Source organism: Phalacrocorax aristotelis, chromosome 18 (genome assembly GCF_949628215.1).
Source record: "Phalacrocorax aristotelis chromosome 18, bGulAri2.1, whole genome shotgun sequence".
NCBI classification, from domain to species: Eukaryota; Metazoa; Chordata; class Aves; order Suliformes; family Phalacrocoracidae; genus Phalacrocorax; species Phalacrocorax aristotelis.
The window spans coordinates 9,851,743-9,878,396 of NC_134293.1; the positions used below are offsets into that span (position 1 = coordinate 9,851,743).

The 26,654-nt window shown below is 45.6% G+C and overlaps 1 protein-coding gene across 23 annotated transcripts in view; it reads left to right on the forward strand.

Annotated features, from left to right (window-relative positions):
- The first annotated feature begins 1,482 nt into the window (after nucleotides 1-1,482).
- The window catches only part of GTF2I (general transcription factor IIi), a 78,070-nt gene continuing 52,898 nt past the window's right edge, over nucleotides 1,483-26,654 (forward strand). For 8 of the 23 annotated variants that reach the window (XM_075113259.1, XM_075113265.1, XM_075113272.1 and 5 more), the window contains exons 1-5: nucleotides 1,483-1,800; nucleotides 11,727-11,832; nucleotides 13,193-13,331; nucleotides 25,788-25,922; nucleotides 26,341-26,524. In XM_075113259.1, the coding sequence (XP_074969360.1) occupies nucleotides 11,734-11,832; nucleotides 13,193-13,331; nucleotides 25,788-25,922; nucleotides 26,341-26,524 (557 nt within the window). In that variant the 5' untranslated portion in view covers nucleotides 1,483-1,800; nucleotides 11,727-11,733. Of the gene's footprint in view, nucleotides 1,801-2,339; nucleotides 2,359-5,452; nucleotides 5,583-11,726; nucleotides 11,833-13,192; nucleotides 13,332-25,787; nucleotides 25,923-26,340; nucleotides 26,525-26,654 lie in introns of those variants that run through there. The other 15 variants (XM_075113255.1, XM_075113257.1, XM_075113268.1 and 12 more) reach the window with 4 other exon arrangements.

Below are 26,654 nucleotides of genomic sequence, written 5' to 3' on the forward strand. Positions count from 1 at the left end.
GGACGCTGGTCAGCGTCTGCAGATGGGCGTTTGTTTTGCACAGTCTACAGCATCAACAGCAACGGTACAGGAACAGCCAAAGTGCCTCCTGGGGGGCCCTCTCCCAGCAGACAGCTTTTCAGCTTCATTCCCTCGTTTGATTTATCTCTATTTATTGCACCTAGGAGGAAGCTGAATGCTTTCAACAACATACACTTCCGTTTTCTTTACGAATAAGATTTACTTGCAGCTGTGGTGTTTGGTGTTTCCTCTTGACCAACTCTCAACACTCAATTAACATTTCAAAAATACCTTAAGAGTTTTATATACATCGTAATAGTCAGCCTTGAGAAAAGGAGGCTCAGAGGGGATCTCATCACGGTGTACCAGTACTTAAGGGGCAGCTACAAAGAAGATGGAGACTCCCTTTTTACACGGAGTCCCATGGAGAGGACAAGGGGGGATGGACACAAGTTGCTCTTGGGGAGATTCCGATTGGACACGTGAGGGAAGTTTTTCACAGTGAGGACAGTCACCATTGGAATAATCTCCCCAGGGAAGGGGTTGGCTCGTCCATGCTGGGACACCTGTAAGAGTCGCCTGGACAGGGTGCTGGGCTGTCTTGTCTAGGCTGTGCCCTTCCCAGAAAGGTTGGACTAGATGATCCCTGACGACCCTTCCAACCTGGGATTCTGTGATTCTGTGCAATAGTCCCACATGCACTATAAACAAAATATTGATATTCATAAAAACAGTAGTTTGACTTAAAAACTAGCTATTTTTAACAGTACTCAGCTTTTTGATTTGGAACAAATTTTGATATGTGACTTTTCCCTTTGAATGGATTTTTTTTCTTTTTTTAAACCCCATTTACTCTATTGAACCAAAATTCAGAGGAAAACACCAGTCATGCCGACTGAAGCATTTGCTTGGTTACGCCCAGGCAAAGGGATCTCATAGATGGTATCCACTACACTGGGTGCCTGTAGGGAAAAGTAATAACCCGACTTGCAGCAACAGGGGAATTATTTTGCCGTGACGTTCTTCATTAACCCAAAAGCAGGCTTTTGCTTGCAGGAGGCTGCTGCCGCCGGTGCCGGTTCTGGGGAACCCGGGAGCAGCTCCGGCTGTTAAACCCGGCTGGTTGTTTTACAGAGCGGGAGCGGGGGCGCCGGGACCGCCGAGCCAAGGCCTGTGCCGGGGCCGGCCGGGCGGCACCGCGGGGCGGCAGCGGCGGGGGGCACTCTCGGAGCCGGGAGCTCCCCTCGCTCCGCCGGGCCAGGCCGCAGGGCGAGCGGCAGCGGGGGGGAGCGGCCTGGCGGCAGCGCCCTCCCGGGGCAGGGGCGCCCGAGGCAGCGGGGCAGAGGGAAGACACCCCACCCCCGCCCCGCGCCCCGGCTCCGCCGCTCGGTCCCGGTCCCGGTCCCGGCCCCGGCCGCCCCTCCCGGCGCGGGGCACGGCGGGAGCCGCCACCCGCCCCCTCCCCTCGCCCCGCCCGGCCGCCGGCGGACTGCGGCTCCCGGCGGCCCCCGCCAGCCCGCGCCTGCGCGGCCGGGCCTCCGCGAACAAAAACCCTCCCCGCGCCGCTCGGCTCGGCTCGGCTCGGCTCCGCTCCCCGGAGCGGCGCTGGGCTCAGCCCCGCACCGTCAGGGGGCAAAGACGGGGCCGTCTGGTGGTTGGGCCCATCGCCCCGCCCGCCGCTGAGGGGCCGCGGGGAAACCGCACCCCGCCAGCGGGGCTGCGTCGCGCCCGGCCTGCCTTACCCCGCGGCGCCTCCTCGCCTCCGGCCAGCGGGAGCGGGCTGTCCGCGCCCGGCGGCGGGTGAGTGAGCGGGCGGGCGGGCGGGAGCGGGCCTCGCCGCTGCGGGGTGGGGCGGGGCCGGGACCGCTATCCCGCGGCGCCCTGAGGAGAGCCCGAGCCCTCCGGCGGCCTGGAGCGCGGGGGCGGGGGGGTCCTGGGAGCGGGCCCGGCGGGGGCCGCGCCCCGGGGGGTCCCGGCGCCGCTTGGGGGGGTGGGGGGAGCGCCCCCAGATTACGAGGGTGGGCGGGGCTCCGCGCCCTTCACCGCCCCCTCCCGCGGGACCCCGGCCGCGGGGAGGAGGGGGCGCCGCCGCCGCCACCCTGCCGCCGCCTCCCATTGGCTGGTGGGGCGGTGCGCACGTGCCGGAGGGCTGCGGATGGCGGCGGCGATTGGGCGCGGGCGGGGAGGGGCGTGGTATGCAAAGGAGGCGGGGGCGGGGCCAGGCACCCCCGGGAGGGCGAGGGCGAGGGCGTGAGCGGGGTCTGCGCGGCCCTGGGTCGGGGGGAGGCTCGGCGCCCCCGGGAGCCCACGCACCGTGCGGGCAGTGCCCGGGCACCGGCGGGGACGTGCGCAGCCCAGGTGAGGAGGACGTACACTTACATACAGTCAGCAGAATGATCTGTATTGCTATATTTTCCCTTAAAGCCTAGAAGCGTTTGGGTTCTCCTTCCGCTCCCTGTGCCAAGCACCTTAGCTGTGACCTCGGTCTGGCGCCTCAGTGTCACCCTCCGGTGGGAAATCCGCGCTCCAGGCAGCCGCGGGGGGAGCAGATTGCCCGGGGACGAGCCCTGCGGCTGGAGAGCTGGGCAGAGACGGGCGGCTGCTCGAGGGGGGGCTCGGCCGAGGTGGGTTCGCGCGCCGCAGCGCGGGGGGTTGCGGGGGGCGGGCTGGGGGCGTAGCGTTACCCGCCTCTGTCGGATTCAGGACGGTGTTTTTCATCATCACGATGTTTTGGGCATCACCTGTTGCGTTCCCAGTTCTGTATCGGCAGGCTGCTTTTGCCAGAGGTTTGGTGCCTAAGTTGCTCGAGAGAAACATCCCCGTCGTGACCGTTTGAGTAACGGCCCCCACGTAAGCTGGTCGCGTGGCTGAGTTGCTGTCAGCGGTCGTGGCTCACAATAAGGAGCAACTTTTAGACTTTTTTTTTTTTAATACACCCAATATTTGTTTCAGCTTGTCTAACTTTAACTCTGCAATTAAAATAACAAAGCCCTGTAAAACATTTTGGAAAAAGAACAAAAAGAAAGGCTTGTAAATCTCTTGGGTAAATTAGATGGCATAAAAGTTTGCCCTCCGCGGCCTCGTAAGTGGCTACTGGCAGCCCTCTGTCTTACCCAGCAGGACATGAGAACCTTTTCATAGAAGTTTGGTTGAAACTTGAGTTCTGTGGAAAGACTCTGAATGTTGTGATTTTTTTTTTTTCTGACAAAGTTACTGACCCATTCCCAAACTCTTTCTTATGGAAGGAATTGACTTCTATTTCTGGTCTCGGATCCTGGCTGGAGAGAGAGGCTTCTAATAGGATTGACATAAATGCTTTAATTCAAGGAAGAACATGTGTAATTGATTTCATGGAAATCGGTGTTCTGGTTCGTTTTGTTAAATGCAATAATAGGAACGAGGGAGAGAGATGCAGAGGGAATTAAGTGACCAAATAGAGGGAACTGATTACTGCCGAAGAGCGACGGGGCGATTAGTTTCGCGGAGTGCCCAGATGCACCCGGCGGTGAGCAGCAGCATGCCGGTGCGGGGACGGGGTGCTTCACTGCATGAAGCTACTCTGCGAAGCTGTGCCCTTCGGATGCTGGCCAGATACAAATTGGATGATCTTTTTCAAGGCGTTAAAACGCTACTGGATGTTTAGTGTCAGTTTAGCTTTTTGTGGGAACTCCGGAGGGAATTAAAGGGATTTTGTTTGCCCTTAAATCGATTTGAGCCTTTTGTTTCCTGTGACCATTGCAGTATGACATACAAATCCTGGTTTAACCCCAGCCTGGTGACCGACCCCACGCAGCCGCTTGCTCACTCCCTGCCCCGGTGTGACGGGGGAGAGAACTGAAGAGTAAAAGTGAGAAAACTCATAGGTTGAGATAAATGACAATTTTAATAATTGACATAAAATAGTAATAAAAGAATACACAAAGCAGGTGATGCACGATGTAATTTCTCACCGCCCACTGACTGATGCCCAGTTAGTCCCAGAAGGCAGCCCCCCGGCCGGCTCCCCCCAGTTCACACGCTGGGCATGGGGCCATATGGTGTGGAACATCCCTTCGGCCAGTTGGGGTCAGCTGTCCCGGCTGTGCCCCCTCCCAGCCACTTGTGCATCTCCAGCCTTCCCTGTCGGCAGAGCATGGGAAGCTGAAAAGTCCTTGACATAGTGTAAGCACTACTTAACGTACTGGTGTTTTAATTGTTGCTATCAACATTATTCTCCTACTAAATCCAAAACACAGCACCATACCAGCTACTAGGAGGAAAATTAACTCCATCCCAGCTGAAACAAGGACAGTTCCAAAATACTAGTTCTCGCTAGTGAGGACAATATCTTGCTTTGGGAAAAGTACCAGCACCAATTTTGTTACAATTAAGTAAATACCAATAGAGTTTAGACTAATTAACTTCTCAAATATTGTGTGTAAGTGTTGATGGACACACAGAACTAAAGTAATTTTTATTTGACATGATTGTCATGTTGACTAAGTAAATATAATTATCACATGGTCAGGACTGCTGTGATTAACGTCTCATTTTGTTTACACGATTTCACTGTAATTCACAAATGCCAAGGTGCTGCAGCAGGACAGTGTAGTACTTAAAAACTAAGTGAATTATCCCCCGAGTCTGGCTTTAATACAGAAATGGAGTTTTATGGTAGCAGTTTCTGAACTACTCCGAACCAGGTAATATGTGCGCTTCTGTGTAATTGCCGGCGAGGTATGTGGTTAGATACTGCATTTTCATTTTATCTAACATGTCATAATTATATGTTGGTCTATGTTGGGATCTTTAGAAATAGGGCAGGTCAGGTTTAAGTATCTCTTTGCAAACACATGCAGACTTACGAATGAGAGGAATCAGAGGTGCTTTTCAAGTAACAGTTGCTGGAATCAGGTTTTACTTTTTAACGCTTCTTAAGAGTAGCAGAGGTCGTTGCCACCCAGGCTGGCTAAAAAGTCATCGCATGTTGCTGAGTATCATAAAAGTTCCTAGAAAAATGGGAATTATTACTGGTTTTAGTGGGGGGTATTGCAGCTGCGTAATGAACCGTGCCCCCGCCACCCCCAGCGAAGTGCTGCTGGTTTCGTGGGGCTGTGTGCTGTCTCGGTGCTATCGGGTGTGCTGAGCACCAGGTGTTTCCCCTCAGAGCTTTGTTTGTTAGGGGCCCTTGTTCTCTTTCCCGGCTGCCTTTGGTTGCTGACCTTCTGCTCGGCTGCCCTTGGAGGAAAGAAAAAGAAAGCTTAACTACAGTAGGGATTTGGGGCAGTGTGTTGGTTTACAGTGAGATCATATTTCTGAGTGACGTGATTCTGCGAATCGTTTCATTAATTGGAGTGGGACGTGGTGCTGTGAGCAGCGTTGCTGGTGTGTTTCGTTGGGGTAAGCCCTAATGTAAAACACTTGGCGCGGCCTCTTGTTGATTCTGCTGCGAGTTAAATCCCTGTGGTGGGAGTCGGATTGAAATGGCGACAGCAAATGTCCCAGCTGCTGTGTAACGGGTCACTGTTGCTGCGCTTGTAACGGTGTCGGGTGTGAATGACCAGAGCGTGCTTACCACGGAACCTGCTCCTCGGGCGTAGCCGGTGAGTGCTGTGCCTCTGTTCCCGGTGTCTCGGACTAGAAGGCGATACAGCTTCAGGTTGGGTAGATAAACACGCTTGATTTTTAGTGAGCAAAGGAGCAAGAAGGTTGACTTTAACCATGATGTGCGTGTTTCCTGAATCAGCCACTCTGCTGCTCCAGATAAGAGGCTGGGAAAAAAGGCAACAGAGATACTCGAGGGAGTACGTGTGGAGGGGAGAGGTGCAGAGCCTTCCTGGTACATTAAGTCTTGAGGGCTACCCGCTGGCCTTGAGTTATTTTTATTCATTTTTAGGGGGGGTTAATAGCCTGCATTCAGCCTTAGCGAAGAGCTGACCGTGCGTATGTACGAGACACTGCTGTCTAGCTGATGTGGCAGGTTTGTACCTCCGAGGGACCCAACTTCTGTCTGGACGAGCTGACAGTAAGCCAGAAGAGAAACCCAGGTGGGTTTGAGGTGACTAAATGCCCTCTGGTATCTCCATATTGTCTCTCCTTCCTGTTCGTGGTGTTGGGAAGCTTCACCCTCTTGCTTTGGGTGTAGGCTGTAAGCAGAGTTAAGCTCTGCCAGACCTGCCTCTGCCTCTGCTTTGGATTGAGCTGGCTCTGAACATCTGGAGCTGCTTTTGCATGGTGTGGTTCAGCAGCGTTTGTGTTTCAGAATAGGCTGGTCCTCCACAGAGGTAACATGGACGTTGCTCATCTGAATTATTTCCTAACCCACATACACCAGATGCAGATGATAAAGAACTGGCAATGTTTTTGTGAGTGAACTCCCAGATCCTTTGCTTCTATTTCTCTAGGGCTATGGCTGGTGAAGGTATTTCCTGTCAAAAAATAGTAGCCTGCGTCTGAAGGAGGGGGTGTCACAGTCTGAGCACCCTTGCTGTTAAGCCTGTTGTGTTTCTGTTACGCGTGTGCAGTCTAGTGGTTGGAAGGAGCTGAAAATTGCTGCTTATAGAGTATTGTTTTAAGATGATCAATGATATGTCATAACAAGGAAAATAGATCATCCTAACAGGATTGCGTAGGTCAGCTGTGAACAGATGCTGGAGGGTGAAGGTGAGAATCTACTAAACCTGTGTGCACTGGGGCTAGGGTGGGCGTGTTATAGAAAATCAGGAAAAAACGGTGGTGGTACGTTTGCATCCCAACAGAGTTTCTGTGCTAAGTTAGCTGAGAACCTCTGAAACATGGGATCACTGAACCAAATTGTAGGAAAAATAACACAGATTTTTAGCCAAGATCTGTTTAAAAAGATTCATTTGCGCTTAACAGCTCGCGAGTATTAATCTGTACAGTTTGGAAAGAACCAAGTTCTGCCCTTTGTCAGAAGGCCAGTATTTGGGCAGAGTTAAATATGCTGAAATTGTGTCTTGGCCCAGAAGGCTAAGAAGCCAAGGGGTGAAAGCTGCAACAGCCAAGAAGCAGTCTAGCTTCGTTAGATTTTTTTTTTTTAATGGTATATTTTATGTTCCTTCTTGTTCCAGCTTTGTAACGAAATGTATGTGTCCTGGTTTTGTCTGGGAGAGAGTTAATTTTCTTCCTCGTAGCTGGTATGGTGCTGTGTTTTGGATTTAGCATGAGAATAATGTTGATAACACACTGGTGTTTTAGTTGTTGCTAAGCAGTGTTTATACTAAGTCAAGGACTTTGCAGCTTCCCATGCTCTGCCAGCAAGGAGGTGCACAGGAGGCTGGGAGGGGGCACAGCCGGGACAGCTGACCCCAACTGGCCGAAGGGATGTTCCACACCATATGGCCCCATGCCCAGCGTGTGAACTGGGGGGGGGGGGGGGCCGGCCGGGAGCAGTGATCACTGCTCGGGGGCTGGCTGGCTATCGGTCGGCAGTTGGTGAGTGGCTGTATCACTTGTTTTTCCTGGGTTTTGTTCCTCTCTCTTTTTGCTTTCTTTCTCATTACAATTTATTATTATTATTATATTTCATTTATTAAAGTGTCATTTATCTCAACCCATGAGTTTTCTCACTTTTACTCTTCTGATTCTCTCCCCCATCCCGCTGGGGGGGTGTGGGTGAGCGAGCAGCTGAGTTCCCAGCTGGGGTTAAATCACAACAGCGTGCTTTTTGTACTCTGCTAGAATAACTTTTTATCCCCAGATATCAAAAGTAGCCCATGGAGATCTAGCGGGAGCTGGACTCTTTGCCCTAGGGAACAGCAAATCTTCAGTGGTGTATAAGGATGAGCTCCCACAAACTCACATCCAGCTGTATTTTGGGGTTCTCTGGAGTTACGTTCTTCCCCATCAGTGCAGCGGGATTTGTCCTATTGTCTGTAATGCCTGGTGAGGGGTTAGTGGAGAAGAGCATGCTTTGGCATCCACAGCTGCTTTCCTGGAAAGTATCAGAAAATGGATAGATGTATCATTTTGGGAATACCCTCTTGTATTACATCTGGTAAAGAATAAAAACATGTTGGTATTGCTGATTAAGAGTATTCTTGTCCTTGTAAAGGAAAACCCAGAGGCTTTTAGCTCTGGTAGTGAACTTCTCATCAGGCAGTGTTCTGGTTTCAGCTGGGATAGAGTTAACTTTCTTCACAGTAGCTTGTATGAGGCTCTGTTTTGGATTTGTGCTGGAAACAGTGTTGATAACGCAGGGGTGTTTTAATTACTGCGGGCAGGGCTTACACAGAGTCAAGGCCTTCTCTGCCTCTCGCCCCACCCGACCAGCAAGTGGGCTGGGGGGGCACAAGGGGTTGGGAGGGGACGTGGCTGGGACAGTGACCCCAGCTGACCCCAGGGATGTCCCACACCATATGGCGTCATGCTTAGAACATAGAGCTGGGGGAAGGAGGAGGAAGGGGGGACGTTCGGAGTGGTGGCGTTTGTCTTCCCAAGTCACCGTTACGCGTGATGGAGCCCTTTTCTCCTGGGGATGGCTGAGCACCTCCTGCCCGTGGGAAGGAGTGCATGAATTCCTGGTTTTGCTTTGCTTGTGTCCACAGTGTTTGCTTTACCTATCAAACTGTCTTTATCTCAACCCACGAGTTTTCTCCCTTTTACCCTTCCGATTCTCTCCCCGTGCCACCGCAGCAGGGAGTGGGCGAGGGGCTGCGTGGGGCTGAGTTGCCGGCTGGGGTTAAACCCCAGGCAGGAATGGCTAAATGCCACATCCTTGGTACTCTACGGGTATATATTGCAAGGCTTTGGTCATTGTTACAAACCTTTACTTGGGCAAAGGTTCGTCTTGGCACAGTTAAACTGAAGGATTTATAGGTGATTATAACTAATAATAACTGATCTGGAAGTTCTTTTTTAGCAGTACGTGATTAAGATTAGTAGATATATCATAAGTGCTACTCTGGCAGCCAGCTGCTAATTGTTCAAAGGATGGTTTTTAAATTGGCCATTTTGTGCAGAATGTTGGGAATGGGGGTGTTACACTTTTTTCAAGGCTTTGCACTAAGGATTTATGTTGAGCAATGGCGTTTGTCGCGCACTTTCTAAGGGCTGGATCTTGGAAAGGCAGCCAGGTTCATTAGATGTACTGAAGCATAGCCTACTCTTTCTAATAATAAACACTGCCCCAGTGGTATAGGTAAGGGTAGTGGAGAAAACGTGTTTGAAAGGGAGAAACTGGAGAGATGGGGGGTGTGGGTGTGGGGGTGTGTGTGTGTGGAGTCTTTCACGTGTGATTTGGTGTCAGGTGGGTAGGAAAAATATTCTTGTGCTGCCATGCTGCAACAGGATGTCTCTTGAATCTACATTAAACACTGATCCAGCACCACACAGACTGGTTAAAGAACGGGTACCCTAAAAGTACAAGGCGCTATGACTATATACTTTGGAAAGATTCTTCCAAATGTTATTAGAAGAGTAGTCCAATGATAACCTAATCCAACTCCCAAATGCAATTCTGGGATACTGAGGCTGTGGCCTCACGTGCAGCAGCAAGGTAGCTTAGGATGTGCTGTCCTCTCTGTTGAGCCAGGATGGCTGTTTGTGGGGCTGTGCAGCGGATCAGTCTGGGACCTGGTCCAGCACAGCGCATCTCTCTGTTCCCTGGACAAGCTCTCTGACTTGATTCACTGTGCGCTTGTGAATCAGAAACCACCCTCCAGGGATGGGAACAATTCTGCATGGGGGAGGCAGCCTGAGCTGGCACTTCTTGGATGTGCTTGTGCATCCACAGCCTTCCAATGATTGCTAGAATTTCCTTGGCCTGTTTTCTGAACAAGATGCCTCTACAAAATAGTAAATCAGTTACTCTTGTTTTTATGCAGCCTGATTTTTCACCTAGAATGGGGTAGGTACATATGTTTGAGCCACTGCTAGCTTGGGAGTTGTTGAACTGATGCAGAACAGCTGCATCAGACAGTGACTAGAGACGTGGGAGAAAGGGGAAATATGCAGTTATGTTCTGTTTCATGTTTAATATCGGATTGTTAAGATATCGTTTCAAAAAGTCTAAAAGCTATCATGTTTAAAATCACTGTCAGCATCCCAACCCTAAAGGAGTTCCAGAGATGATCTTGAGAACTCCATTAGGTATAAAAAAAAATCATGGCTCAATGAAGATTGATTTATTCATGTCGCATCATAATCTCCCTTTTCCCTCTGAAACTCCACAAGCAATAAGTAAGATGCCCCTCTTCCTCTGGAGGATAAGATAACCCCATCTGCCTCTGCCTCCCCGTCCCCAGCTGCCCCTCTCTTAGGTCACTGAAGCAATCAACATCATTCAACAGTTGTTATTCCTTTATCTTCACTCTTGAAGTTTAGCTCCTTTTCCAGACCCGACGAGGACCTATTTGTCTACTCTTCAATGTAGCAGGGGCCGGTGTTCAAACCTCTCGTTACCTGCGTGCTCAAACAGCTGCTGGCTATACCACTGCTAGTTTATCCATAACACAGTGTTAAAGCTGTTTAAACCTTGTGTGCCTGTGTCTGAAGAGCCAGAAGGCTGCTGGATGTCTGTTGTCAGCTTGCAGTGTTGCTAGCTTCCCCCCCCTCCAGTTTGTAGTGTGAAGTGCTCAAAGTCCTATCGAACAACACAGTCCCATTTTTTTTTTTCCCCAATGTAAGCTTGTATTATCACACGTGGTGGTTATTTGTGCTGCCTTGACTTGTCTGCACATCTAATACACGTCACCTTTGAAAACTTGAGCCACATCGTGTGTCCAGGTTCTGCAGGAGCAGCAAGCTGTCTCGTTGGAGCTGTTGCAAAATGTCTCATTTATCTGAGCTATCTTGGCTTTTGAAGTGATTTTTCTCAAGACTTGCAGATGGCGTTGTAACAGCTAAATCTTTACCAGTTCTCTCCTCCTCCAGGCATGTCAGGTTATTGCTTTAGGTACATTTAAGCATAACAAGTTGCAACACTCCAATAGGAAAAATGTGCTCTTAGCAGCTGCTGAAACTTCATTTTCAATATATTCAGTCTTGTATAGACAATTCTGCCAGGTGAAGCATAAAAAAGTCCTGACTATTACCTATGTCTTAAATAGGTTGAAAGTCTCCTGAATGACATACAGAAAGTAGGTTTAAATCTCTTTTGTGTCACTGCTGAAAATCAGGTTTTAATTTTAGCACCTTAATTGGGACTACTTAGCTTTGGAGTTAATCCTACAGCTGAAGAATATGCAAATAAAAATGTCACATTCTGGTTACTGATACTGTAGTCTCTGAGGCCGTTATTCTGGGGCAGGGTGGTGGTGGTTGCTTTTGAGCTAGGCCATGATAATTACCGGAAGGATTGTTTTAATACCTGTATCTTAACTACAGTTTGCCATTTCTTTTCTGTATGTTAATGCCAGTGTGTTTTGCTATGTTTTCTGGACTGCTGGAGTTGCAAATATGCTTAGAAAGAAAAATAGATGTAAATTCAGCTAATCAGTTACTGTGCATCTATAGGCGCAAAGGGTTTGTGGTTTAGTCATGGCACAACATTTGAACTTCTGAATGTTTAGCTCCAGCTTTGGATGAAACAGCAGGATGCATGAAAGAACAGAAAAGTAAGCACTTCCTCCTGTTAATTTACCCGTACATTTGCTTGCTTGTGTGTGTTTGATGGGTCGCGTTCTGGGTTTTTGAATTTTTTTTTTCTTTGCTTGCATAAGAGAGGTTTTCATTTTCTTGCACTGTTGTGTGGGTCTGAACAGGGGTTTTTTTATTTCATTTTATAGGGGGAAAATGGCCCAAGCTACCACACCAGCAGCGTCCATCCATGATGAGGACTCTTCTGAAAGCAGAATGGTGGTTACATTCCTCATGTCAGCACTTGAGTCAATGGTTAGTAGAGAAGTTGAGCAGCTGTGTCATAGCTCTGTCTTGGCAAGCGCAGGATTACACCAATACATTGCCTCCTGCTGGGCAGAAGGAAAGGTTTAATGTTATATTTTTACCTGATCGTGTGCTGTCCAACCAGCTGTAACTCTGTCTCTTTGCTTGTGGAAAATTGTGCTAACAGCATCTTGTTTCTTGTTGTGGTGTTGTTGTTTTAAAAATTATTTTGTCAAATAAACAAATGGGAAGTATTTCTTGATGGCTCGGGTGGAGTGTGGTTGAAAGGCAAGAGTATGTTCTAGTCTTTGTCATCTGTAATATAGAGTGAATAAGTGGCCTCGAGGCTAATGCCTTGTCCTCAGCTGCTGTAGCAATTCCACAAAACTTGTTCAGAAAATTATTTTCTTTAAGTTGGCATATCACCTGCTTTGTAGAAGTTATTTGATTGTGTGGTGGGGTTTAAGGTTGGCCAGGGCTGTGAGTAGAAATGCCTGTCCTGTTTCCTTAAAGTTGAGGCACTGCCAAATATTTGGTTCTTTAAAATTGTTTTCTTAAATGATAACAAAGAACATAAATTCTTTTCAACAGTGAAACTTTGAATGGGATGGTTATAAGATAATTGCTTGCAAGCCTTTTTTCCTAACAAGGGTATATTTGGTTCCTAAAAGCTTTGTGTCGCTTTTTCCTCTCGTGCTGCAGTTGTTGGTGTCTTTATAGGCTGCAGCAAACCCTGATCTGAGTTCCTAGGAGAAACAGACTTTCTGTGATCGCTTTTTGACGATCTCACTAATTTTCCTAGGACCTTTGCTCTCTCCTTGTGCCGAAGGCTTCCTGCCTTACTTTGCCAGAAACTTCTCCCAGCAGAGCACGCGCAGGTGTTCGCAGGGGAGGTGCAGTCCTGCTCAGGAGGAATTCACCTGCGCACAGCAGGCAGGACAAGGCAGGCTGCAGGCAGCCTTCCTGCTCGCAGCCACACCTTCTGAATAGGACGTGTTGTGTGATAAGTGTGCTGCGAGTGCTTTGTTGAAAGTTGGAGTAAGGCATTCAATATGATTATCTAATAAGGAAGTGATAATTACACATGGATTGATGTCATAAATCATTTTAATTAAAAACAGTGCAATCTCTGAGTCTAGACAAGGCCTTAATTTCGCTAATGCATCCACAGTGCTTTTAAGATTCCTGATGAAAAGCACTCCTGATGTATAAATTATCCTTTGCTAATGGCCGATGTTACGTTACTCGCAGTACCTTCTGAAGGATGGATGCTGGCAGCAGAAGTAATAACTGTTTTTACATGATACCACATAAATTTCTATTAACTGTACTCTTAACTATGGTAATAAAAGCTGTTTTTTCTTTATAGTGTAAAGAACTTGCCAAGTCCAAGGCAGAAGTTGCCTGTATTGCTGTATATGAAACAGATGTGTTTGTAGTTGGAACTGAGAGAGGAAGAGCCTTTGTCAATTCCAGGAAAGATTTTCAGAAGGATTTTGTTAAATACTGTAAGTTTCAAGGTTTTTATTCTTGTATTTCACAAGCTGCTCAATATGTATTGTATAATACTAATAACTTTGGGGTGCAAAGTTCTGTATATCGTGGCTACATGCTATAATTACATTGGCTATGACAAAACCAGCTCTTTAAGAACATGAAAATGATCAGTAACAGTCGTCTTGTTTGGAGTGTTATTTCAACTGTGGCAGGAAATGTTCATTTTCTCTTAGATAATGTGACAGACTAGTACAATAAGAAGTATTAGACTGTCCACCCTCACAACACATCCTGCGTTTCCTAGTGCATGTTAATTTTCCTTTGCATCCCCTCCATCAAGTCTTTTTTTCTACTTGTGAAGGCTGGGCAGGACATTGAACAGGTAGCGGACTACTTCTGCCAGCTCAGGTGGTCCTGGTTCTTCAGATCACTCCATGCGTTATTAAAGCAGGTGCACATTGTTGACAAGATATTTTTTTGTGTTGTTTTTATGACTGTTATTTAGTAGACAGAAATATGTCTACATGATAATGATTTAAAATTACATCTGCATTACTCTTGTACCCCTTTAAGTACATCTAGGGTGTGTTTTCTGTTTAGTTTTGTTTTTATAGTAAACCAGTGAGACTTCTATGTTCATAAAACATGGTCTATCAGGTACAGGACAGTATTTTTAGAAGTTAAGTTTCAAAGATTCAGTGACTCTTGGGGGAATTGATGTGCTCATTTAGGAAAGTGTTGTTGATGGACGCTTTTAATCAATAACGGAATGTATGTTTACCTACCTAGGAAAGGGGAGAAGATGCAGGTCAAAAGCAGAGTATGACAGAAGAATCAGTCTGGGGGAGTTTCAGAGCAACAGCTGTAAAATGTTCTGGCTTGACTAATTAAATACTGCTTGGAAAGCAACTATGTTTAGTCTGTAACAGAAACATGCTTGTGCTGCTAGCTAAAATTCTCCTGGGGGTTTCGTCTCACGGGCATTTGTCCATGGTGGGGCTCTGGATTTTTGTCTCTGTCCTTGCTTGGACGGTGACTTTCTATGTGTGTAAGTATATTTACTCTAAGGAAAGTCACCACAAACCATGTTGCGTTGTAACAGGTTACTGATACCAAAATGCAGAATTACGACCTCACTGAAGAATCAAGTGCAAGATGGATCAATTTATTTCTTACAGGGGAAGTCTTCTGATACTGGTATTTATGAAAACTTTTAGCTGAATAATGGGGGGGAGTTCAGTTCTTCACCTGATTTCTTTTTTTTTGTTGCTGTTCGTTGAAGGGCTTCCCTGAGGTCCTAGCTACTTAGCTTTATTGCCATGTGGTAGTATCCTGTGCCCTGATATACTGGAGAATTTGTATACTGGGCATACCTATTGGCAGGGAGTCTGAGATAACTGGGATCTGATGTTTAATCTCCCTGGCTAGATCTGTATTTCTGGTTCTGTACTGTGGGAAGTACTGCGTTCTCATCCATGCTTGTGTTTAACTGTATCAGATGTGGTTCCACGTGGTTAAATGTTACTTTAGTTCTGATAATCCTCATTCTTTGCTTTATTCCAGTTACAAGATGCTTGTTCTTGGGCAGGGTTTTTGTACTGTCAGGCCAATGACATTAAACAATACCCACTTTGAAAACAATGTTTTCATTATGCTTCTTGCAGCACTTCATGGTGTAGATCTGTGTGAATAAAGCCAACTAACCTCAGTCATCGCTTTCATGGTTTCACTAAGTGCGTATCCCCCGTACTTTCTAGGGAGTTCGGATACTGGAGGTAGTTTTCTCCTGTTACTGACGAAGGTTCCAGAAAACTTGACTTCAAAACTCTAATTTTTAGGAATAATAGCATTACATATTCCTGACGATGGTGATTCCATCACTGCCTTTGACAACGTTGAAGTCTTGATGAAGTTTATAGTGTAATATCTTTTGATCTAAAACTTAGAATGGTGGAGGCAACGGCTCCTTTCCCCTCACACCTTGTTTCTTCAGTTAAATATGAAAGCTAGCAATAGGCAGTGTTACCTGCAATTTTAGTAGATGTTTTGAAAAAATCCAGGAAGGCCACAGTTCTGTGTGTTTTTAATAAGTTACAGTTGGGCTTTTTTTGTTCCTTAATGATTAATAATGGCTTCTGGGAGATTCTTACATTGCTGTTAGAATTAAACCGTTAAAAATTCAGCTGTAATGTCGGTCTCTGCAACGTGTGGTGCTGACAGTATTGAGAACTAGCTCTCCGCTTGTATATAAGAGGTTTATGAAGGAAGTAGCATGTACACTTTCTAGCAGTATAGGACTGCTAAAAATAACAGCGGTTCAGTGTAAGCGGCACTGGCGTTTGGTTTCTTGTGACTTTCATTCATGACTTTCACCCACATGGGTTCCCTAATGCCTAGCTGCAGGGGAAGGAGGAGCCCTGCGCCTATGTCGTGTGCCTTAAGAAAATGCGTTAGAAACAAATTATAGCAATGCTTTTTTTTAATGTTAGTATGGGTTGTGTAGCGAGTGTTGAAGAACCAGTCAGCAGGCATTAATTATTTAAAATTGGGTCAGATAATATATTATTCGGAACTGTGCTTAATTAATATGACTGTAAGCCCAATGTTACAGTGAAATGGTATGTTTTAATCAATGTAGAACCGTGTGTGTTTGTACGCATAACATGTAACTTAGGTAACCTGCAGTGTCAGTTACACTAAGTCCGTGTAAGTTTTCATTGTACATAAAAAGAATATATTCTTCAGGTGCCTGCTCACATTCAGAATATGGACAAGCATGGATACTTGTGCACTGTAAGCAATCAAGATCATACAGGTCTTGCCCTACCAGTACCTCTTTGTTTTAGTTGCTGTTCCCTGTAGAAGTGTCTGGTGCGGTCCTCAGTTCCTCTTGGATGGCCTCGGCAAGATGATGTGCCTCCTTGCGTCCTGGATTGCTGTGGAGTTGTGGGTTATCAGCCCTCCTCAACGGGAGATTTATTCCTGGGGTGTCTCAGGAATGCTCTTCCCTTGATGTATTCATCTTTGTCATCTTGGCAGTTTCCCTTGAGGTTTGGTCAAGGTTTGGTATCAGCTCTGTGGAATTCGTTCCCATTTGAATGGAGCTGGAGGTGGTTTATAAACCAACAAACAAAAAAAACCCAGAAGAGGCATCGCCATTCCCCGGTTGTATTTGCCTGTCAGAAGTGAACTTTCAGAAGAACTTCCTGACTCAGAAGCACCTTTTCGGATGTCTGATCTGGGCTTTGAAAGAGATTTACCCAGCACTGTGTGGTCCATCCCATCTGCCAAGGAGCTGATTGTTCTCCGAGAATCCTGGTTGCCTCTGCTAGCATTTCCACTGGTACTGGCTGTTGCACCACCGGTATGTAGGTTGCACAGAAGTGTAATCCTGCTAGTTGTGCAACTTTCTGTCAGCTCTCCTAGTCACACTGCTTTTTCCTTCTTTGGTGCCAGGGCTCTGGGCTCACTTGCCGGAGGTGGGGCTGCCTTGCACCTGTGGATGGTTCATCTTGGATGATAGGTCCTTTATTTTTAGGACCCTTCGTTTTCCTTCTGGTGGCCTCAGGTATCCATGCTGATCTTAACAATGCTTCTCGTAAGGGCCAGAGTTTGGCTTCAGGTCCTGCTAGAGGCTTTGGCCCGGCATCTTTCAGTCTTCTTACCTGTACCTCCATGTCCATCCAGCTACAGGTTGCAAGAACTGCTTGTACCTTCAAGAATGCTCAGAATCCGAGTGTTTTTGAGGGTCACGGCTGTTCCGCCTGCTTGTGATGAATGAATGGCACATGATACTCCAAAGGCCTTATGGGAAAGATTGCTTAGGTTTGGTCCTCAATATCTTCGGTATGTGGGTTATTCTTCCCTTTTGGATATCCTCCATCAACTGCAGGCGAGTAAAATGATGCTTCCCATAAACTAGGCTACTGTGGATCTGCCTGAAGATCTGAGGCTAGGCTTCTGTCTCATCGAATCCTTCTGGCCTCTGAGCAAATAGAATTATCAGGTTTTCTGGGGAATTATTCTTCTGACATTGTGCTCCTTTATCTCTTTGACTCTGTAACTAATGTAATGCTTCGGCAGTTTAGAGGGGGGTGGAAAAAGGAAACAAAACCAGAAACCTGGAAGGCTAGACTTTACTGTTTTAAAAAAACAAAACAAACCAAACTTGAAACTGGCAAGTCTCTGACTGGATTGGCAACTGTTGGACTATTTTGGCCTGCTCTAGTTTCCATCTGAATAGCTGAAATTGGCATTTACGGGCTTGTAGTAACTTGTTCCTGTAGTCTAGAGAGAGTATCTCTGGCTGAAGTTATACCATATCTAGGGTCTTGCTATGGTAGATGCTGGCTTCCTACTCCATAGCTGTAATTACGACTATGCAGTGACTGTCCTCACTTCAGGTTTTGGCTTCCACGGAAGCTGTTCACTGTGCACCTCCTTTTCTCTGTAGAAAATGAGCTTTTTAGCTTAATAGCAAAGAAGGGTTCAAATGCGCAAAACGACTGTAGAGCAGTGGTTTGGTCTTTAAGGATGTGCAAATGGGATTCTGAGTAGTCAGTCTGTAGATCACACCTACGCTGGGGAGCGTCAGTCTACTTCACCCCTAGCTATTTCATCCCCGTAGGCTAGAGGGTGCCTGTGTGGGATTAAAGCAAACCTGTTGACTGCCTAGACCTTCTTTCCCAGGCAGCGTCTTCCCAGCTATGCCAAAGCAGTACAGCTCACTCCTGTCTTTGCTTTCAGTGGCAGAGTTCTGCTAGGCTGGGTGCTGTCTGTGCTGGATGCCAGAGGTGGAAACTGTCATGACGCAGCTTTCCCCTCTTTGCTTGCTTTCCTGATCTGTTTCTAGGGATTCTTCTCAGGGAATCTTACTTTTGCTGTTCTCTGGGTGACAGAACTAGTTTGTTCTTACATTAAAGGTTAATGTTTAGACTATGACTGCACAGGACAGAGCTACTCAGATGTTCCAAGCGGCACAGCAAAAGGGCTGTCAGTGAATGTAGCTTCGGGCTGTTCAGTGGTATCACGTACGCAGCGCTGGGATCCTGGGCAGCTGGAAGGCAGTCTGAATGCTCCGGATACGCTTTCATCAGAAGCGATGGCTTTGCTCAGTTCAAGAGATCTCGCTAGCAGTGAACACGAGCTCTGTGGCTGCTGTCTACACCAGGACTTCCCTTCAGAGGAATCTGTGGCACTTGTTGGACTCGTCCCCCATGGAAAAGTGCATATGGACACTAGAGCCTTACAGTCCAGCTGTTTGAAGGCAGTAGCTTCCTTTGTTTGCCTGTCATAACCTGTCTTAACGCTGTTTCTTACTGACAAGAGGTACGTGCACTCCAAGTTGCCCGACTAAAAGTGTTTTTTTTCAAACTAGAAGTATTTTGTGAATTAAAATAGTCAATACTTCACTTGCAATTGAGGTATAAAAAAATGTTAATATTCTCCATTGCATCACCACAGGTGCAATTAGTTCCAATATTGGCAATAATAAAATCGATGCTACCAACAGGGCCAGATCTCCAAAGCAACTTAGGTACCTGAAAATCTAGAGGAAAGCTTCTGAAAGTCTCCATGACATCTACTTGTAGGCATCTAAATAGCTCATAAATCAGTATTTTTGTCTTAAACTGTGTTCTCTTTGTAGGTGACGATATCAAAAAAGCATGGTGTAGGAATCCCTATCTTCAGTATTTTTTAACCAGAGCTCAGTAAAGTGTATAGCATATTGGTATAAATATAAATTGTAACACGCTGAAGCTCTGATTGGCATGTCTTCCTGCTTTCTTTCATTTTTCTAAGGGATGAAGCTATTCACGTGTTCGATCCTGTCTGTCTATTGTCTCTGTACTTTCACTATCAGCAGTGCAGAACTGGGTGTGATATTGCAGGCCTGAGAGCATCGTGCGCAGATCCTGTGTTTAGAAGATAGGTGGAAGCCAAGCTACAGTGATGTGAATATTTTATTAATTCAGTAGCTCTGTGTTAATTTTAGACTTGCGCTTAAAAATATCTTTGATTAAATCTGCTGAGATAGATCCTGATGCTGCAGCTTACTAGTTAGTGCGTGTACTGTTCTACCCGTCTGGAGGTAGTCCTTTCATGGTACCTGATTTCGATGCTCTGGTAGTGCTGTAAATAAAGCATTAATACAGTTGGCTGACTTCTTCCTTACTATTGTGATTACCTCTGATTATATTCTGTATATCTTTCTTGTCATGCCTGTAGTAATTCAGAAGCAGTATCTAAATGGGGTGTTTAACTTTTCGGCTCTAAGGTGGAAGGTCTTGGACTTGAAATTCAGTACAGGCTGAATCCTCTGACCTCGATGGAAGCAGCCTAATACTTCTTCAGTATTACTCTAACAACACAGGTTATTAGCGGGTCTAACTGCTATTGATAGGGTGTATTAGTCCTTGTTATAATATCAAAAGGACAATCTTCATCATCATCTTCGTCTCTGGTTATGTGCTATGGTATTATAGTGAAAATACCATTCTGTAACTAGCCGACATCTTTTTATGTTGCTCAGAGGCTAATCCCTTGGCACTAATGCAGCTAGTTGAAAAAAAACCAGTTCTTTTTGATGGCGATGTGGTAGTGTGGAAACTGGTTTCCTACAGTCATTTTCTTTGGCCCTAAACGATTCTGTGGCCAGCTGAGACTTCTGTGGCTTTTGCTGCTCCTGAAGCTACAGAATATTTTGGATGAGAAAGGAGCCATTAAATCGTAGACATAAATAGTAAATGAAAGAAAAACAATCAGAGCCAAGGAGAGGATTAGTCCTGACAAAACACTCCTGGAGTTGCATGCATGCCATTGCTAATCTGTTACCTATTTTAAATGCAAATATAGGGGGCTATATCTGATTCTTGCTTTAGCTTTGGTCTTCCAGTGCACTTCAAAATGGGTACACTTTACAGAATGTGTAGCAGGAAAAAAGGATGTAGGAATAGTTGCTTTGTAAAGCTGTGACTGTCAGGATGCTTTCCTGTTGCCAAGCCAGAGCTGTTTTACATGTCTGTAGCTCTCAACCTCTTTTTTTTCATGCCAGATTTCCTTCCAGCTATTTGGGTGTGGCCTCTTTAAAGCAACCTCTGGTAAATGCTTTTTCTGTTTGAGTATCTGTTGGAACAGGCTCTTCCCTGTCACTTCTAATGGGAACTTACTCAGCTGTGGCTCTCTGCCTTCCTGAGTTTTTCACTTGCGTTTTTGCAGCAGGTGACTTGGACTAATGTGTACTTCTGCACCTTGTAAGACCAGAAGCGGTGGATGGCTGCGCCTGGCCACGCTGGCTGCAGCCCGTCACTGTTGCTCACACTAATCACGCTGGCAAACGTGATGTATTTACTCCCCCCGTGTCTGTCACTTGGGAGTTAAGACCTTGCATCTCCGCTGGTGGAAGGGATGGCGTGAGTGTTCCCTTGCCCATTGTATGTTACACGAGCCAGGTTGCGTCGGGCCTCTTCAGTGATGTGGTAATGCTAACCTGGCCGCTCTGCCTGGGGTTGGCGAGGAACAGTTTCATAATCCTTTTTGCTCGGGAGAGTTGTGGGCACGGTAACTGCTGCCTTCTTGTGTTATCGCCTTTCCCGTTCTTCTGCAGCTCTCTGCGTAAGACGGGTCTTCTGCATTTGTGCCCAGGCCTCTGTGTGACTGTGAAACCTTAGCACTGTGATTTAGTTCTGGGCGTCCCCATCTCCCTAGGATGCTACGAAGGTGGCTGGAGTGCCCTGATTGCTAAAGCTTATGGGGTATCTTCATTTATTTCACAAAAAGCATGAAGCTTCAGATGTTCCGGCTGGAGAGCTAGGACCCTTTGCTACATACATTGTGACTACCTCCAGCACTCGGGGCTTCTCCTTTCCCAGTCTCTAAAGTATTTACATTGCCCTCTGTGCTCTTACCGGAAGCACTAGTTAATATTTTGCATTTTTTCCTGCCCCGCCCGTAGGTTTTGAGGGAGTTTTTCTGTTGCGGTTGTAACTGCCTGATAAATTAACTGCCTGGTGTTCATTCTGGGAGTCCCCGATAGCTTTTTTTAATTTCCTTTCAATCACTTTGTTTTTTATTTGCAAAATGTAGCTACGAGTTAAAGCATCTACCCTTAAAGACTTGGTGAGTTTCTTCCTAATAAATCATGTGCTTAGGAATTAGTTTAAAGATAACATTCCTAGCACTCGCCAAACAGTTGCAGTTACATGTAATAACAATAAAATCCAAAGCAATCAGCCCTGTCTTACTGAGAACTGCTTTTTTTGTCATAGCTGTTGCCATCTGAGCTCACGTAAATGGCTCAGCTTACAGTCCCCTTCTGCTATGCTTTCCCCTTTTGAAATGCTAATAATGTAATTTTTGAGCTGTCCCATGCTGCATATTTCTCACATTAATATGTGTTCATTAGCTGAACCCTGCATTAATAGCCTAGATCACTGTGAAAGACATGGATTTAATTCTCCTATCTTTTAGTGATATTTGTGGCCTGCTATACTCTTCCTTTTCTCTTCTACTACTGTTCTCATTTCCTTCTTTTTTTTCCCCAACTTCCTAGGCTGGGAAAAGGGCTTTACAGGAAGTGGGTGGTGGCCGGCCCTGGCTAGCCATGCATTTTTTTTATGGTCTCCTTTGCAGCCCCTTTTCATGGTATTAAGGGTGAATTATCTGTTTTTCTTAAGTTTTATGTTACTGGCAGTTTCCCTTCTTTTACAAGTTCTCAAAATGAAGAAGAAATGCATTTTCAAAGCTTCCGTTACATAGTTAGACGCAAGTTACTTGTAAAGAGTTTTATAAGATCACTTTCTACCTCCCTTCCTCAGGGGTGCTTCCTTTGCTTTCATCGTCTGCCTCTCTGGCTCCAGGAACAGGCTCTTGCAGGTTGAGTGCCATTCGGATCTTCATCCGTGCCCTGCCTACCTCCGAGCTCCATGCTGTTTTTCTGGGTGTATTTCAGATTTGGGTAACTGGCCTCTTTTACAGCCTTACTAGAGCTGGGTTGCTTGGTGTGATTGTCAGAAACTTTTCATGTTCTGTCTCTGCCTAGCCAGGTAAGGGGAATCTAACAGCTAAAACACTTTCTTAGCAAGTTCAGTCACATTTCAGTGGAGACCGCCCCTCTGCTCCCTCAGAGTCGCAAACAAACAGAAAATTACTGTAGATAGCCCATCTTTTTGAAACTCATTAGCTCCTAAATGCTGCCTCAGGTGATTTGCTTTTCTTGTGGTTTAAGTGATCCTTTGATAATCATAAAATGATTTTTCTTTAATTTGAGGTTATTGTCCAATTTCCTGAACTATAAAACTGGATGGCCTTAAAAAGCTCACAGGTGAACTGGGTGATGCATTGTAAAGCAAAGCAAAACACTTAGCCACACACACATCCTTTCCCTCTTTCCTTGCTCATAGTTATTTTCAGAGAGTAATTTTCCTTAAGCACAAATGATAAAATGTATGTACATGGGTGTTGTCACCAAATAATTGTTGCCTTTAGGTTGCTTCTCGGAGTGTCTGTGCAGGGGTGATGTTCATACTCTTAGAACCACTCCTTGGCTTTCTGTACCTGGGGGAATTAAAACCACCTGATTAAAAAACCTTCTATTGTTGTAAGATGCCTTATGTACCATGGGACTGACAGCTCTTTTGCTAGAGGAGTGTTGAGCTCCATCAGCTTCAGATAGTGAATTCATCATCTTTTCTCTGTTGTTTTTGTAGCATCTCATCTTCAGGTCACATTTCTGAGGAAATCTCAATTAAGTAAACTGTTTATCTGCTAAAGCTTGATTTTTGTGTCTTTGCCGAGATGTGGTCGGTGCTGGTTTTGTCACTTGTCTGCAGCATGACCCAGCGGGACGGGCTGCGCTCCGCGGGAGAAATGCAGCCTGCCTCCTCCAAAAGGCAGCTTTCCCCTTACTTCTGAGTCAAGTGCTTTGAAGACAGGCACTCTTTATGGCCTGATTTAGTCTGCTGCGCTCAGGCCATGCTTTAGCGGATCTTCGGAATAGGTGTTGTATAACACTGCTGAGCTGTAACTCTCTTCATCAATTCATAAGCATAACAGCATCTATTTAAGGCAGGAAGCTGGAGAGTCTGCCCATACAGCGGTCGGGGTGTAGCTATCTAATTGCTGCCCTGCAACAAGAAGAAAATTGCTGAATTAAAATTTGATTGTTCCAAGTATTCCATTTTTTGTTCCATCACAAAAAATTTTGTAAGCTTTTTTTTTTAAATTTAAAGCAGTCTATTAATTTTATAGTCTACTTATTTTATAAGGATGATGGCAGCTGAGAGATCCCTTTTCTAGCCAAGCGGTAGGCCGGACTGTCAAACCCAGTCTGCTGATGATCAGGACAGGTAAGAGGAAAGGTTCAGAATAACCAAAACAGCTGGATAGTGCAAGGAGTTAAGAGACACTCAGCCATATATGGCCTCTCAGTGCAAAAGGAGGATTGTTAGGAGTTGGTTCATTTTAGTCCTGCTGAATCTGGAGTAACTTCTGCAGAGTGACGAGGACAATCCTGCTGTGTAGAATGCAACCGTTCCTCACCCTTCCTCAGCCATTTACCATGTAAACGCATCCCCTCGCCCCTCTTCCCTGCCAGCTCTTGTTGCACATGTCCCAGGTCTCCCCACCCAGACATAGCCTGAATCCTGCTGGGTGCTCCGGTAAATGTGACGAGTGCTTCGGCAGAGCCTGAGAGTTGTGTAGCCTCCGAGATGTGTCTGTCAGTGCTGCCCGGAGGAGACGAATGGCTGCTAGTTTTGATCAGTTGTGCAGAGCTCTTCTAAATCTTACTGTCTTTGAGGCTTGATTTTGTTTGTCAGAAGTTGGCCAACAAACCAGGGAGAGATTAGGGAGGCAGATGTGTAATATGAGCTCGAGAAAATGGATGAAAATTATGTAATGAAAAACAAGGATAAGGGGTTTCTTCTAGCTAAGAAGGAAAATTTCTATTTTCTTGTCTGCTTTTCATTTTAATGAGAAGCAAGCAGTGTTGTCATTTTTGTTTTGCTTATTATTTTTAGAAAGTGTGGGTACACTTTTGAGCAGCTACTGGCAGTAAAGCCGTTTTCAGTGAATCAGTCTCTTATGTGGAAAAAAAACCACCCAAAAAGCAACGTTGTGCGTAGCTATAAATGGGAACTGCTGTCTCTTATCCCTGAGTCTCCAGGAAACCTTATCAACTGTCATTAACTAAACCCCTGTGTTATGGGCAAATAATAATCCATTTTTGCATTACTTCTGTGTTATGGTAGGCACTGTGATATTGCAGAGAAGGCAAAAGTTTCAGGCCTGAAGAGCTGGAGAGCTAAATGTCGCATGGGGGTGGGTTTCCAGGGCACAAAGCAGATGTGTGATCTATAGAGGAAGGAGCAGGTTCTCTTTTAAATGAAGATGCACGTTTTTAAAATAAATGCATTTGTACTAAAAGCGTTGCTGCTTCAGCTCATTTCACAACTGATTTGTAATCGTCTGTTCAAACTGATGTTTGTTTTCTCATATTGGCCTAGAATTACGATGCCAGCAGTACTGGTAATGCAAATCACAGCGTTTCAGACTTACCGCTGTGCTTGCTCACAGTGAAGTCATGATACAGCTTCAGCACTGATTGTTCTCCTGCACGTAGGAACATAGATCTTTTTCTTCCATGTGCAGAATATCTTTGCTGTTCTCCCCGATTTTTGCTGGGTGATTCTCAGTAAATCTTTGCAAGAACTGAATAAGGAAGGAAGTCTGCCACCTGAAATGATCACTTCCATTTGCTTTTTAATATTGAAAGAGTTGTTGTTCCATCACTCCTTTTGCAACGACTTTGCTCAGAGACTAGGACAAGGTGTAAGGCTGAAGTATTCTCTGTCCTGCGTGATGGTGGCTTGTTTGCAACTCCTGCTATTCAGCAATAAGAGATGAACTTAAAATGTCTTTTGAAAGATATAGGAGCTGTTGCGGCAAAAGTCTATAAAAAGTTCAGCCAAGCACATAGAGCGTAAATAAAACAGGATATAACATAACTGCTGCATAAGACATCTTGCATAGCACTAGAGACCTGTGGGACCTTCCACACAGGCATTTTACTGTTTCCCTGGTGACTGTCTTGGTTCTTCTTTTCTTGGCAGTTTTGCATTTTATTTCTACAGTATTATCCTCTCCTGAGATTAATAGTGTTTTCTACCTCTTCATGCCAAAAAAAAAAAAAAAAGCCTGCTTGGATGTGTCCTTTAATTCATCATTCTTACGCCTCAGAGGGTGATATTCACAAAGGTTTTAAGGAGAATATAATAATTTTGGTGTAAATTTAAATTTACTCATTGCTCAGGTACATAGATAAAGGCCTTTGCTTCTAAAGCAAATAAGTTCTTACAGTTTTCTGGCAGGAATTCTTCCCAAGTGTCTATAGTCTAAACTGCAGGGACTAGGTACCGGGAGTTTTAATAACTTATTATTTTATTCTTATTTTCATAAATAAACGCCAGGTGTTACAGAAGACGAGAAGGCTGCAGAACTGCAGAAAACAAAGACTGTGCCACCTGTAAACAGACTGACGGTGGATATTGTGGAACAGGAAGCTCTCAGAAAATCTGTGGAGGACTTTTTCTGCTTTTGCTATGGTGGGTGCTTTAAAGTCTTCTAAATAGCTGTTCTAAATTTCTAGACTTTTATTCCAATTGGGAGGAAGGTACTGCATGCTCTTAGCCTTCCAACTATGCTGTTGTTAAGGTGATAAGTTTCACTTCTAGTAGCCGATTCTAAGACATACACATGTAGTTTTCGATGTGATGTGAGATTATCGCGCAGCACAGCCCGTTCAGTTGTCTTTCAGGAAGGCCTCTGTATCTCAGTGGGTTCCAGCGCATGTTAATGTGAGCAGTATGTGGTTTCCTGTAGAGATTCGCATCTGCACCTTGCTTTTGCTCTAGTCCTCTTCAAAGTAAAAAGTTTTACGATGGACTCATCCTTTTGCTAACTCGAGTGCTCTTGAGCTCAAAACCATCTCTTTTTTTTTTTCTTCCCCCCCTCCCCATCTAGGTAAAGCTTTAGGAAAGTCAACAGTGGTACCTGTGCCATATGAGAAGATTCAGAGGGACCACTCTGCTGTGGTAGTGCAGGGCCTGCCCGAAGGACTTGCATTTAAACATCCAGCAAATTACGATGTTTCAACCCTGAAATGGATTTTGGAAAACAAGTCAGGGATCTCATTTATTATCAAAAGGTTATTTGCGCTCTCTAGTACTGGTCTGTCTGCTTTGGTTTTGTACTTAAATTAAGTCCAATTCATTTTAATTTTTAATCAAATACATTGCAGCCTGTTTCACTTAAACAGGAGTGCGCTCTCTCTAATG